General features: G+C 38.3%; 1 protein-coding gene across 1 annotated transcript in view; it reads left to right on the top strand.

Annotated features, from left to right (window-relative positions):
• Positions 1-15,050, top strand: part of FBXL2 (F-box and leucine rich repeat protein 2) — a 95,825-nt gene that overhangs the window by 22,038 nt on the left and 58,737 nt on the right. Inside the window, exons 3-5 of the mRNA XM_024116495.3 lie at positions 6,955-7,009; positions 7,258-7,332; positions 13,162-13,256. Of these exons, the coding sequence (XP_023972263.1) occupies positions 6,955-7,009; positions 7,258-7,332; positions 13,162-13,256 (225 nt within the window). The remainder of the gene's footprint in view (positions 1-6,954; positions 7,010-7,257; positions 7,333-13,161; positions 13,257-15,050) is intronic.

The raw sequence follows: 15,050 nt of genomic DNA, 5'->3' as shown, positions 1-15,050 counted from the left end.
AGTTATCTATTTTATATATAGTAGTGTGTATATGTCAATCCCAATCTCCCAAATTATCCCTATGCACCTTATCCCCTGGTAACCATGTTTGTTTTCTACATCCATGACTGTACTTCTGTTTTGTAAATAAGTTCATTTGTACCCTTTTTTTTAGATTCCGTGTATAAACGATATCATATGATATGGAATGCTTTTTTATAAAGAATTACTTCACTTCTGTTTGATTACACAGTGCTACAGTTTATATAGAAGAAAGGCAGGATAAATGCTTGATGTTCTTTTCCTTTATTTAACAGTTTTCAAAATAATGAGATATGTGAAGGTATGACATTTGAGAAACAAAACGTTTTCATAGTTTCAGCTAATCTCCCACAAGATATATATTAATTGCAGAGGGAAAAAATGTAACTTTATAATGGGGCACTCTGGCAGAAATCATCTTAACCAAGTAATCAAAGTTGGCATCACCACTAATAGGACAAATATACACCATATGCCTCCTGATGTAATGCACAAGAAGAGCACAATGTCATTTCTGTGGCATTCCTGACAGAAATTATAACTTGAGTCTAATCATGAGGAAATATTAGACACACGGCAGAACATTCTACAGAGTAACTGGCTATATGCTTCAAAAGTAGCAAAGTCATGAAAGATAAAGACTGAAAAAATGTTTAGATTAGAAGAGACTAAAGAGACATGGCAAATAAATGCAATATGTGATCCTGGGCCAGGAAAAAATTGTTTTTCTTTTGTTTTAAGGACCATTAATGGGACAATTGACAGACTTTGAATAAGATCTATAGATTATAGTATTGTGTTGGTGTTAGTTTTCCTTGTTTTGTTAATTGTACTGTGTTTCTGAAAAAGAACGTCCTTGTTTTTAGGAAGTACGTGAGTATCTTAGGGGTAAATGAACATTGTGTCTACAATGTACTCTCAAACATTTCAGACACAATTACATATATGTAATTACTACATCAGACCCAGATGATTTAATTGGTGAATGCTACCAAACATAAGAAAGAAATGATACTAATTCTCTACGTTGTCATCCAGAAAACAGAAGCAGAATAATTCCTAACTTATTCTGTGAAGCTAGCATTACCCTAATACCAAAACCAGAAAAAGATATTATAGAAAGGAAAAGTACAGAACAATATCTCTCATGAACATAGATGCAGAAGTCTTCAAAAAAAGTTAGCAAATCAGATTGAACAATGTATAAAAAGAATTATACACTATAACCAAGTGGGATTTATTTCATGCATGCAAGGATGCCTCAACATTCAAAAATCAACAAAACCAATCACATCAATGATCTAACAAAGAAAAAAATCCTATGGTCATATTAGTAGATGCAGAAAAAGTATTTGGCAAATTTTAACACTCATTCATGATTAAAAGTCTCATCAAACCAAAAATAGAGGGGAACTTCCTCTACTTGATCAAGAATATCTACAAAAAAATCCTTAAGGCTAACAGTGTACTTAACGGTGAGAAACTGGTTGCTTTATCCCCAAGATCAGGAACCAGAAAATGATGTCCCCTCTTACTACTCCTATTCATCACAGTACTGCTGAAGTCCTACCTAATACAATTAGATAAGAAAAGAAAAGAAAAAGTATACATTAGGAAGGTATACATTGGTTTTGTTTGTAGATTACGTGATTGTGTATGTAGAAAATCCAAAAGAATTGACAAAATATTCCTGTAATTAATAAGCAGTTATATAACGTTGCAGGATACAAGGTTAATATGCAGAAGGTAATTGCTTTCCTATTGCCATTTCTGGTATTGTTCACCAGCAGTGAACAACTGGAAGTTAAAATAAAAAACATTACCATTTACATTAGCCTCAAGAAATGAAATACTTAGGTATAAATCTAGCAAAAGATCTATATGATGAAAACTCCAGCTACAGTGAAAGAAATCAAAGAAGGTCTAAATAAGTGAAGAGATGTTACACATTCATGGATAAGAAGACTCAATATTGTTAAAATATTAATTCTTCCCAAGTTGATCTGTGGAGTCAACACAATGTTGATAAAAAATACCACCGAGTTATTTTGTGGATATTGACAAATCTGTTTTAAAGTTTGTATAGAAAGGCAAAAGACTCTGAAAGGCCAGTGCATTACTGAAGAAGAACGAAGTTGGAGGACTGACACTACTGACCTATGAAGACTTAGAGTTTTAGAGATCAAGACAGGGACTTCCCTGGTGGCAGTGGTTAAGAATCCGCCTGCCACTGCAGGGTATATGGGTTCGATCCCTGGTCCGGGAAGATCCCACATGCCATGGAGCAACAAAGCCCTTGCACCGCAACTACTGAACCTGTGTTCTGGAGCCTGCAAGCCACAACTATTGAGCCCGCATGTCACAACTACTGAAGCCCGTGTGCCTAGAGCCTGTGCTCCGCAATAAGAGAAACCACCGCAATGAGAAGCCCATACACCGCAATGAAGAGTAGCCCCCGCTCGCTGCAACTAGAGAAAGCCTGTGCACAGCAACGAATACCCAGTGCAGCCAAATAAATAAATAAATAAATCTTAAAAAAAAAAACAAGACAGTGTGGTGTTGGCAAAAGAATAGACAGCTCAATGGAACAGAATAGAGAGCTCAGAAATAGAGCCACACAAAGTCAGCTGATCTTTGACAAAGGAGAAAAAGCAATTTAATGGAGAAAATATATATTTTTTCAACACATGGCATTGGAACAATTGGCCATTTATATGCAAAACCAGAATGTAAACATAGACGTTACACCTTTCGCAAAAATCGACTCAAAATGAATCATAGGCCTAAATGTAAAACCCCAAACTATCAAACTTTCATAAGAAAGCATAGGAGAAAATGTAGGTGACTTTGGGTTTGACAGTGAGTTTTTAGATACAACCTCAAAAGCATGATCCATGAAAGACAAAATTGATAAGTTGGACTTTATTAAAATTAAAAACTTCTTCTCTGAGAAGGACATTGTTAAGAGAATGAAAAGCCAAGCCACAGATTGGGAGAAAATATTTGCAAAGACATGTATGATAAAGGACAGATGTCCACAATATACAAAGAACACTTAAAATCCAACAAGAAAACAGACCAATTTAAAAAATGGGTAGGGCTTCCCTGGTGGCGCAGTGGTTGGGAGTCCGCCTGCCAATGCAGGGGATGCGGGTTCGTGCCCCAGTCTGGGAAGATCCCACATGCCGCGGAGCGGCTAGGCCCGTGAACCATGGCTGCTGAGCCTGTGCATCTGGAGCCTGTGCTCCGCAACGGGAGAGAATCTAAAAATGAACAAAACATCTATGTGGAAAACTACAAAAATTACTGTGAGAAATTAAAGAAGTCCTAAATAAATAATGGAGTATATCATGTTTCTGGGTTGGAAGACTTAATATTGTCAAGATCTCAATTCTCCCCAAAGTTTCTATAAATTCAACATAATTCCGTTAAAATTTTATAAAGTTTTCTTGTGGAAATTGATATGCTGATCCTAAAACATAAGTGGAAACTTAAAAAAAAAAGAGTAGCCAAGAATTACTAAGGTAATTTTGATGAATAAAAACAAAGTTGGGGACTTCCCTGGTGGTCCAACACAGGGGGCCCAGGTTTGATCCCTGGTCAGGGAACTAGATCCAATACGCATGCAACTAAGAAGTCCACATGCCACAACTAAGAAGTCCGCATGCCACAACTAAGAAGTCTGCATGCCGCAACTAAACATGCTGCAGTGAAGATCCCATGAGCCGCAACTAAGACCCAGGGCAACCTAAATAAATAAGTAAGTAAGTAAGTAAGTAAGTAAGTAAGTAAATAAATAAATATTTTTAACAAAAGAGAAATAAAGTTGGGCTTAACGTTACCAGACCTCAAGAGCTTAAAGCTTCATGATTAAAACAGAGTCTTATTGGCACAGAGGCAGATAGACCAGCGAAGCAGAATACAAAGTCCAGAAGTACATCCATTCCTATATACCCCGTGTGTATTTATTTATAACCAATTTGCAATTTTAGTGCTTTTCTAATGAAGGGTGAAGTTAACACATTTGAGGTAGGAAGCAATTTCCAGGAAAAAAAAAAAAGTTTTGGAAGGGCCAGAACCTGATTTCTGACTACTCTTATTCCTTTAGCTATCTCTGTTTCTATTGCCAATGTTCCAGGCTCTGTCATTCAGGGTGTTTGTTTTATTCATTGGAACATGATTTGGGAATTTGGCTTAGTTTGGCAGTTTGGAGTCTTATCACGCTTATTTAAAAAAAATTTATTTATTTGGTTGTGCTGTGTCTTAGTTGTCGCAGGTGGGCTCCTTAGTTGTGGTATGCGAACTCTTAGTTGCAGCATGCATGTGGGATCTAGTTCCCTGACCAGGGATCAGACCCGGGCCCCCTGCATTGGGAGCGCAGAGTCTTAACCACTGGACCACCAGGGAAGTCCCTTATCATGCCTATTTAACTTGTGCACATTTAAGTATCTGTGTGTGTGTGTTGGGGGGATAATGTAAATAATGAAGGCAATCTACTTTTTCATTCAGTAATCATAATGTTGGGTAGTAAGCCAGAGATGAGAAATGTAAACTTGTGTTCCAGCTATTGATTCTCACTTGTGTCCAAATGTGTGAGCATCTTGTTTGAGTTAGTGTGATTCTAGTGTTTAAAGAGACATGTTTTTGGTAATTCCCTGGAGGTCCAGTTGGTAAGACTCCATGCTTTCACTGCCGAGGGCTTGGGTTCGATCTCTGATCAGGGAACTAAGATCCCACAAGCCACGCAGCTTGGCCATAAAGAAAGAAAGAAAGAAAGGGAGGAAGAAGGAAAGAAACATGTTTTCCATACAGCATGCTCACTCAACACAGACTGCTTCATCTGCTGTGCAGTTGAAGAAATAGATTCTAGTCTAATCCTGAGGGAACAACAGCTGTGTTAAACTTTCCAGGGCACTTTGTGTAGGGTCATGGGCTTGGGCTCTCAAGCCAGACTACCTGGGTTCAAATTCTGGCTCCGCTTTTCCTATCTGTGTGGCCTTGGCAGGTGCCCAGTGTTCCTATCTGTAAAATGGAGATCGTAATAGCACCTCATGGCATTGTTGTGACAATTAAAGAGTGACAGCTAGCACATGTAAGTGCATAATCAGTGTTAACTGTGATTATCAGTATTGTTATTATTACTGAGAGGTGATAGAGTATGTTGGTCTCCAAGGTGGTACATTCTTGAGGGATTTTCAAGAGAAACTTAGTTAACTCCTTTCTACCTTCAGCTTGTACTTTAGAACCCAATGCCAGTGTGTGATATGATTCTACTGTACCATACTCATTTCTCTATCTGGTCCTTGGTCTTTTCGTGAGCTGACGATCAGTTGTGGCTCATTGTGGAATGGTCGTATGGCACAGAACACAGACATTTGTGGTAGTAGGGCAAGATGTATTACCACAGAAGCAATGTAGATGTGCAGACACCCTGAAATATGTTTAATATATATAAGTACACATTTCCAGCCATCAGCATTTTCCTATGTACAAAGTTCCATTGAGTCTTTTAAGATCAGGGCAGCCCTTATGCTTCTGTCCTTTGCTTTTCTCTAGAAAATGATTGGAGCCTATATTGTAGAACAGTATGTACGCTGTCACTAGCCCCATGGTGCTGCCTGTGGGTGCTTTATTGTAGGGTGCAGTGCTCTGCTGTTTTACGGATCTACTATCTTCTCCAAGCCCATGGATTTTCCACACACTGCTGATTGTTACCTTTGGAGAATTTTGGAGAACTTTTTAGGTGGCTGTTTGCCATTTCACCTTCCACACACACAGGCACAGACTCTCATATTTACCTTCCGGTACTATGGGGATTGAGACCCTATTGTTGTCCCTGACCTCGTCCCCATCCACTCTTTGTCTCTCAGGAAAGCTACTCTTTGTTTTCAGCTGTGATTGCGGAGCACTGAGGCACACACAGCTATTTGCCACTGTGCTATCATCAGCAGCTCATCTCCACTGCCAGAATGTCAGGACCTCCCTCTGACCCTGCCATGCTGACAGCTACTGCTTCCACTGGGGGACTACTGGTGTCAACTAAGCTTTTGTTTGCTTCTCTCTGCTTTTCTTTTTCCCCATCTTTCCCATCTTCTGTAGTTTCTTGGCTTTTGCTCAGGAAATGAGCTCCATATTTCTGCCCTGTGAACAGATAGATAAAAAGTGAATGGGTTTTATTGTTGAGCTTTTCTTGGCCGTGTTCTTGGAGGCTCAGGCACCTGAGCCTGTTTTGTGCATCTACCACCAAAAGTGGGGTTTGCATAGGAATTAGAATGATTTAGCCCTCACTAGGCTCAATGTCTGGGAGGTGAGAGATTGGTCTTTTTTTTCTTTTTTTTTTAAAGTTGTCTCCCACAGCTCACTGATTGATGCTGTGTTCATCTATTTATTTATTTATTTATTTATTTGGTTGCATGGGGTCTTAGTTGCGGCCAGCAGGCTCCTTAATTGTGGCAGGTGGGCTCCTTAGTTGCTGCTCACTGGCTCCTTAGTTGTAGCATGTGAACTCTTAGTTGCAGCATGCATGTGGGATCTAGTTCCCTGACCAGGGATTGAACCCAGGCCCCCTGCATTGGGAGCTCAGAGTCTTAACCACTGCGCCAGCAGGGAAGTCCCGAGAGATTGGTCTTTGAATAGAACAGGTTATGATCTACTGTTCCATGTCCATGACTTAGAACAAGGGAAATAAAAGTTTAATGAATTCTGGTTTAAGGGGATTTGTGTAGTGTGTCTAAAACAGCTTTGGAATGTGCAAACATTTAATATGTCATAGTAGTGATGAACAACTATAGTGCATTTGTGTATTACGAATTGAGGAATCTTGAAAAAGTTATGACTATCCAGACGGCGCATTAGATTTTATCTTTCAAGTTATAAATATTCTAAAATGTTAACACCATCTCATTTTTGTGCTTTTTTTCCCTTTCTTCCTAGAATATTTTCCTTCTTGGATATAGTAACTTTGTGCCGATGTGCACAGATTTCCAAGGTAGAGTATTAACCAAATTTGTAATCAAGAAATACAAGTTTTATTAGAATGAGGATGAGTTCAAGTTAAAAATTAAAATGTCATCTTTTATATGTAAAATAACACAGTGTTATCATAATTCCACATTTGATTATCAGCTTAATGTCTATCATGAATTAACATTTGGAAATATAAAGGTTGAATCAAGACTTCCTTTAACAGTCTCAATAAATGTATCTTTTTCACCCTAATCTCTCCCAACCTCCCAGGCTTGGAATATCTTAGCCCTGGATGGAAGCAACTGGCAAAGAATAGACCTTTTTAACTTTCAAACAGATGTAGAGGTAAGTTAACCTTGTTTTAGACAAAAGACTTTTTAAAAAGATAAGTAAACTGCTCACTCTTTCCTGCCTTTTTATTTTGCTGCATTTAGATTTAATATTAAGGTGCCAAGGTGGAATAGAGAGGAAAAAAACCTTGAAGATATTTGCATACTTCAAGACCAAAATTCTGTTTGCATTTTACTTTTATCAGTAACAGACTTTTACTTTTCCCCCTTGATCATGTTTATAATCTAAGTTTTACCACTCAGCTTTTCAAAGCCTCACACCTGTATCATTAACACCTGGTTCAATGCTTTAATCTTAGGAGACTCTTGACAAATATTTATTGATCTGAAAACTCCATTGAGAATTCTAATTCAGCATCAGGAATGGAGAAATGGCAGAAGCAGGGACTCAGGAATGAGGCTGGAGTTACAAGATGTAACTCCAGCTCAGCCACTTAAGACATTTACTCTCTCAGTGCCTCAGTTTTATTATTTATAAAATGAAGTGAAATCATCCTTAGAGCCTTTATAATTCCAGGATTCTGGTGTATTTATCTGGAAATATGTAAATATCCTCATTTAAGAGTGGTAAACCAGATCAAATGAGAAAAGTTTATTTTAAAACAACTTTAATATTAAATACCAATTTATAACCGAAAAGAAACAGGGAAGTAATAAAGAGCATTGTACATAGTAATTGTTGAGAGTGCTGTTTTAAGGGTCTGGGGATGTTGAAGTTTATTATCTACTCAATGTTAGTAAAACCTTATTGATTTCTAGTTTAGCCAACTCAGTTACAATAGTGGAGTTGTATTTTAATTCAGTTACTCACGTAGCATGTTTATCACTTGTTTTTCTTTGTTTTTTTTTTTTAAAGAAGATGTTGGGGGTAGGAGTTTTATTATTTATTTTTGCTGTGTTGGGTCTTCGTTTCTGTGCGAGGGCTTTCTCTAGTTGTGGCAAGAGGGGGCCACTCTTCATCGCAGTGCGCGGGCCTCTCCCTGTCGCGGCCTCTCTTGTTGCGGAGCACAGGCTCCAGACGCGCAGGCTCAGTAGTTGTGGCTCACGGGCCTACTTGCTCCGTGGTATGTGGGATCCTCCCAGACCAGGGCTCGAACCTGTGTCCTCTGCATTAGCAGACAGATTCTCAACCACTGCACCACCAGGGAAGCACCTATCACTTGTTTTTATTGAAGTATATGCTTTGTTATCTTTTTCAATGGATAAGGAAATGAATGTGTTTAACAGTGAGATGGGCCCAAACATTTCCTGTGACTCACTTAAGCTGGTGTTACCTACAAGAACTAATGGCCAGTGGTGGAGGCCCTTCACCTCCTTCTCTAGGTTACTTGCTGCTTGCCGGGCTCTGGTCCCATCTCAAACCAGTGGAGCAGAAGCTCCTACAGGAGGTGGGGCTGAGCACAGCATTTCCCACTGCTCAGGTTGCTGTGCTCTGAGCTTGGAAGCTGGCAGGGGCCTCAGGGCTTCACACGCTCCCTGGAAAGATAAGCTCTAGTTCCTGGCTTGGACTCTGGTCCCTGAATCAGGAATTCTTTAATGCTCTTTCCAGACTTCACGATTGCAACAGTGCCCTACCCAAACATGCTGACATGTAATTCCCCTTCAAACTGATAATCTGTAGTTCATGGTTCATTGTGTTACTTAGTGATGTTGAGGAGAACATTAAATTCCAAAAATTATGGTCATTTCTTCTGGCCAAAGAGTCATTGTTTTAAAAAAATTTTTTCTGTGTTTTTTTAATTGTCTCCTCAGTTTTCTTTGATGATTTTTCCAAACTACAACTTTTTGGAATGCACATAAAAAACTTTTAAATTCAGATATTAAAAAATACTATTTCAGGACTTCCCTGGCGGTCCAGTGGTTAAGACTCCATGGGGGTTTTGATCCCTGGTCGGGGAGCTAAGATCCTGCAAGCCGCGCGGTGCAGTGCGGTCAAAAAAAATAAAATACTATTTCAAGTAAATGTCATTACCTTGTGCATTATTTGATTTCACAATTTTAGCTGACTGCTGACTACAGCTATATAAACACATTGCAGAAGTACTGAGTACTTCCACCAACGACAGACCAGTTTATGGTTTACCAGTTATGTAGAGAACTACATGTGAAAAATATAGTCTAATACTGTTTAGTTCCCCCTTTGGGCTACCACTTTGAATCCAGGTTGATTCTGAACCAAGTGTGGGGCCTCCCATAGACACTAACAGGACCCTCTGGATGCTTATACTGGGAAGCATCCCATGGATAAACTCATGGTCTCAAATTCATTTCTTTGGGATGAAAGTGGTGATTTATGGATCTGTTGAGAGAAGATAGAAGGTGCCAAGGATCAGAACTAAGAGTATTTACTGTGTGCCGGGCACTCTTCTGACCACTTTTTGTATATTAATTAATTTAATCCTCTCAAAAACACCATGTTGAAGAAACAGAGGCACAAAAAGTTTGAATAACTTACCTGAGGTCACTCACCTAGTAAGAAGAGAGAGTAGGTACCTTGAACAGTGGATTTCATGACTTGAATTTCAAAGAAAAGGCAGAATAGCACATGCAGGTGACTAATGTGCATTGGGCCTCTCCTTGAGCATCACTCTCTCCTAAGTAAGTGTGGTCTCCCTGATGTTTAGGCATTTTCCATGCCTTTAAAAGTTGAACATTTTGTTGTTAGTCTTCATGTCATTAAAGATTCTGTGAGGCCAAAAAGGAGAAATAACCAAGTAGTATGTTATCTAAAACTCACAAGTCCAAGGGTCTCTCCATTAGGCCTTATTTTTCTGTAAAGCCCTTCTTTCTAAAATGCATACCTACAACATACTATCTAATAGATGTTACACAGTGTCATTTGCATATGAAAAGGATTTACTCATTTTTTCCTCTTAGTTGGAAACAGTGGAACAGAAAATTCTGAATGTAATTTTTTTATTCCAGTACAAAAACTTTTACTCCAAAAAAGGAAGAATAGGAAGTTTGTATAAACGTGACTAACTTGAAATGAAGAAAATAGATGGTGTGCTCTATTTGTAGACATTGGTGTGGAGTTGTTTTTGCTGTTTTATTTAGTACTTAAATATTTATCTTGGATTTACAAGTCATAATGTTTTTCCTCCCACTGACAGAAATTTATTTTACAGGTGTCTGGAGTTTTGGTTCAAAAACTAATTATTAACTTAGATAAGACTCAAGAAAGCATAGATAAAGTCACCAGCAATATCAGAGTTTGGATTTTCAACTTAATTAAGTTATTAGTCAGGTATAATATGTGTGAGCCCTGCCTCTGTGATACTGTGGTTTGATGTGTACTAGTGAATTCTTAGTGCTTAGAGTTCAGTGTCAAGATTGCTGTTTTATAAAGTGAGGATAATAAGTATTAAAAATGAAACAGAATGGCCTTTTCAATGTTTTCTCCCTTGTGGAGGTGGTAATTGTGCAGAACATACAGCTTTTAGAGTCAGTTAAACCTGTTATAAACCCCAATTCTACTACTCACTATAAAATGTAACCTTGGCAATTTAACCATTTAATTTCTTTATTTGGAAAATGAAGATAATGGATCCAATCTGTATTAGTCAGGATTCTCCAGAAAAACAGAACCAGTAAGATACGTGTGTACTATTTATAATAGCCAGGACATGGAAGCAACCTAAGTGTCCATCGACAGATGAATGGATAAAGAAGATGTGGCACATACATACAATGGAATATTACTCAGCCATAAAAAGAAACAAAATTGAGTTATTTGTCTAGAGAATGGACTTGAGGATATGGGGAGGGGGAAGGGTAAGCTGGGACGAAGTGAGAGAGTGGCATGGACATATATACACTACCAAATGTAAAATAGATAGCTAGTGGGAAGCAGCCACATAGCACAGGGAGATCAGCTCGGTGCTTTGTGTCCACCTAGAGGGGTGGGATAGGGAGGGTGGGAGGGAGACTCAAGAGGGAGGGGATATGGGGATATATATATATATACATACATATAGCTGATTCACTTTGTTATACAGCAGAAACTATCACACATTGTAAAGCAATTATACTCCAATAAAGATGTTTAAAAAAAGTGTGTATATTAATATAGACATAGAGATTTATTATAAGGAATTGGGTCATGTGATTATGGAGGCTGAGAAGTCCCAAGATCTGCAGTCAGCAAGCTGGAGGCCCAGGAGAGCTGATATGTAGCTCCAGTCTGAGTCAGAAGGCCTGTGAACCAGCAGAGCCAGTGGTGTAAATTCCAGTCTGAAAGCTGGCAGGTTCAAGATCCAAGAGGAGTTGATGTTTCAGTCCAAGTCCAAGGGCCAGAAAAGACCAATGTCTGGCTCAGTAGTCAGGCAGGAGTTCTCTCTTAATCAGCCTTTTTTGTTCTATTCATGTCTTCAGTTGATTGGATGAGGCCCACCCACACTAGGGAGGGCAGTCTCCTTTACTCAGTTTACTGATTCAAATGCTAATCTCATCCAGAAACCCTTACAGACACAGCCAGAATAATGTTTGGCCAAATGTCTGGGCACCCTGTGTCCCAGTCAAGTTGACACATAAAATTAACCATCATAAGTTCACCCATTGTCAACTTGGCACCCATAGGCATGTCCTTAAACTATACTTAATTTCCAAATACGATAACAAAGGTCATAATTCCACCGAATATGATACAGCTATCCAGTGTACAACCCGAAAGACACTCAGCCCTTCCTCAGAAGAGGAGGTAAAGTCCTAGAGTCAATTTAACTCTTCTTGATATTCTGTGCCTTAAATACTTTGATGTAGAATTGACAGTACTTAAATATTTATGACATAAAGTCAGTACATATTGTGTCACATGATAAGGGGATAAGAGAGGGAAAAATATATATTTGTACCACACACACGCATTCATAATAAAATAGGGAGAAAATACTTATGACAATTATAGTCCTAATTTCTGTAACTGGTCATGTGGTCAGAGTTGGTATTTATAACTACCTCTGCTTCCCATTCTGTATTCTCTTTGTCTTCAGCAAGCACCTCAGCTGGTCGTGGTTCCTTACCTGGTAGAGTGACCCAAATCATCATTCCTGAAACCATGAGTAGTCTCCTTGGATTGGCTTTTAGTTTTCCATTGACTTTAATCAGAGGGCATATTAATACCAAGAGATATGCTAAGGGATTTCCTGTATTCCATACATACACTCTTCCTTACTTCAGTGTGGAGCAGTAGTCCATGTGGTTGTTGTGAATATTAAATGAGCCATAGCAGGTACAAGAAAGTGTTAAAATCATGCCTGAAAAAGTAGAAGTGCTTAATCAATGTTCATTTTCTTTTTTCCTCCTCTAATGTATCTGCCAGTACCAGCCAAAGTTCCCATTTTTAAAGCAAATGTGTTTAAATAGGGGATTGCTAAGAAGAATGAGGAGTAGATTTTATGATACATCTTCAAATTTTTAGAGTGGTAATGTTTAGCTAAAATAGAATTTCTTTTTTTGAGCAACATTGTTTTAGATCTCTGTGTTCCCAGCACAGCAGTGTTCCCCAAAAGCTTGACCTCAAAAAGCCTTGAAATTGATGGAGTAGCCATGAGCCCTGGCTAGGGAAGGCCTAACTCCAGAGTCAATCAAGGCTTTCAAAAAATAGTGTGTGATTTAAAAAAAATACTTAATGTTTTCATTGAAAATATTTTTTTAGTGCTTGCAGCCTATTTATACACTAGGAGCAGAAGTGGGATGTTGGAGGAATGTTCCAAAATATCTTCTGTTACACCTGGAAATATATATTCAGTTCCTAAATTTCAGGTTATTTTGCTGTTAGATAAGCAGCATGAAACAAGATTTTTTCCAACTTTCTCCACTGAAGGGTCGAGTGGTGGAAAACATCTCAAAGCGATGCGGTGGATTCCTGCGGAAGCTCAGCTTGCGAGGTTGCATTGGCGTTGGAGATTCCTCCTTGAAGTAAGTCAGTCCACCGTGACTCACTCTATTGTGGCAGCCTGTAGCTGACGTTTTCATCAGCAAAAATAAACCAAGCATATTATTTGCTTTTCTTCTGTTAAAATCTTTCTATGGTAATTTGCATAGAGTAGTGAGAATATCATGATTTTGGAGCCAACAGGCCTGACCTAGAAACCGAGCTCCAGTGTTGTCAGGGATGCGACCTTGGGACAAACACTTTGTTGTCAGTTCTGTCTTCTGCAAAGAGAAGGCAGTTATAGCTCTTTCATGGGAATGTCCTGGGTATCACATGAAATAACACGTATGTAGTACCTGCAGGCCACAGGTGCTGATTTAGGCACTGGAGATACAGTAGTAATTATAATTGATTAACTATAGTAATTATAATTGATTACCTGTGGCCTACATAATCATATTATGATATTAGTTCACCTCTCTTCCCTTCTTCACTTTCCCATCTTCCTAGGTTCCTTCTCATAATCATGGCTACCTTGTATAAATTATACTAATTAACAAAATAATTCTTTCAAAAAATTCCTTAGCATAACCTGGGATTTTGCTTAACCATAATGGGATGTGATTATCACATTCATTTTATAATAGTTTATAATAGTTGGATATACCCTATGCAACCAAATGATTGCCCACCTCTTACTGGATAGCCATTATTTATTGGAAATGTTATCACTCCACTGTTAAGGACATGTGCTTTGAGCTTTTCTGGAGACAGGACATAATACCTTTATGTCTTTATCCTTGTGGCCTCTTGTATTGCTTGAGGTTGGCTAAATTAGGACACACACTGCCCCTAGAATCTTGGAACGGACTGCCTCGTGGAGACTTAAGCATACCACAGTATAATCAGGCACGGACCTCCAGTAAGAATGTGCAGTGTACAGTGATTTCAGACAGTAGAATTTGTAATTGAAACATCTGCTGCACCATTGCTAAGAAAATCAATTCATAATATCAGTATATTTTAAGGACCAAAACATTCCCTCTGTGTTATGGAACACAGCGTTTTTAAAAAAAATCAATTCAGATCATCAGAATTTTCTGATACTTCAGAAGCTTTGTAAACCAGTGGAATCGATTGATTGTGCTTTAACAGGAAGCTTAAATGTACCGAATAGGTCCTAAGACGACTTGTAATAGAGAACATAAATCTAATAGTGGTTCCATTAAAGAAACTAAAATAAATGTGAAGATATGGATTGTCAGTGAGGAATATCAAAGAAACATATTCTCATCTTGGCACTTGGAATAGAGCCAAGATGAGGAAAAAACTATCTTATAAAGCGAAACTATAACAAAACTATCCTGTAAAGCTAAGAATGTTATTGGTTTACCATAAATTTTAGAGCAGAAATCTATGTTAATATCTATATAAATTTTTAATATGTGAGGCCAGATTACTGTGAGAAATAATGATAAGCATAATCACAGAATCATGATTCAGAGAGAATTTTGTTTTGCCTTCAATTTTTGATCGTAATCACCTAGAACCAGCTTTGGCCTTTATCCTGCCCCTGCGTATGTATTGTTTTGGTGTGAGTGGGTGTTATTTGTTTACAAGTGTTTGTTGAGCCTCTACTATACCAGGCACTGATTTAGGCACTGGAGATACAGTAGTAATTATAATTGATTAAAATTCGGTTCTAATGGATCTTGCATGTATGTTCTCTGTAACTCCTGCTCCATCATTATATATGAAGTCCTATGGATTTTTTTTTTTTTTTTTTTTTTTTTTTTTTTTTTTTTTTTTTTTTTTGCGCTGTATGCGGGCCTCTCACT

This window comes from Physeter macrocephalus, chromosome 18 (genome assembly GCF_002837175.3).
Source record: "Physeter macrocephalus isolate SW-GA chromosome 18, ASM283717v5, whole genome shotgun sequence".
NCBI lineage: Eukaryota > Metazoa > Chordata > Mammalia > Artiodactyla > Physeteridae > Physeter > Physeter macrocephalus.
This window is presented reverse-complemented; position numbering and strand designations above follow the sequence as displayed.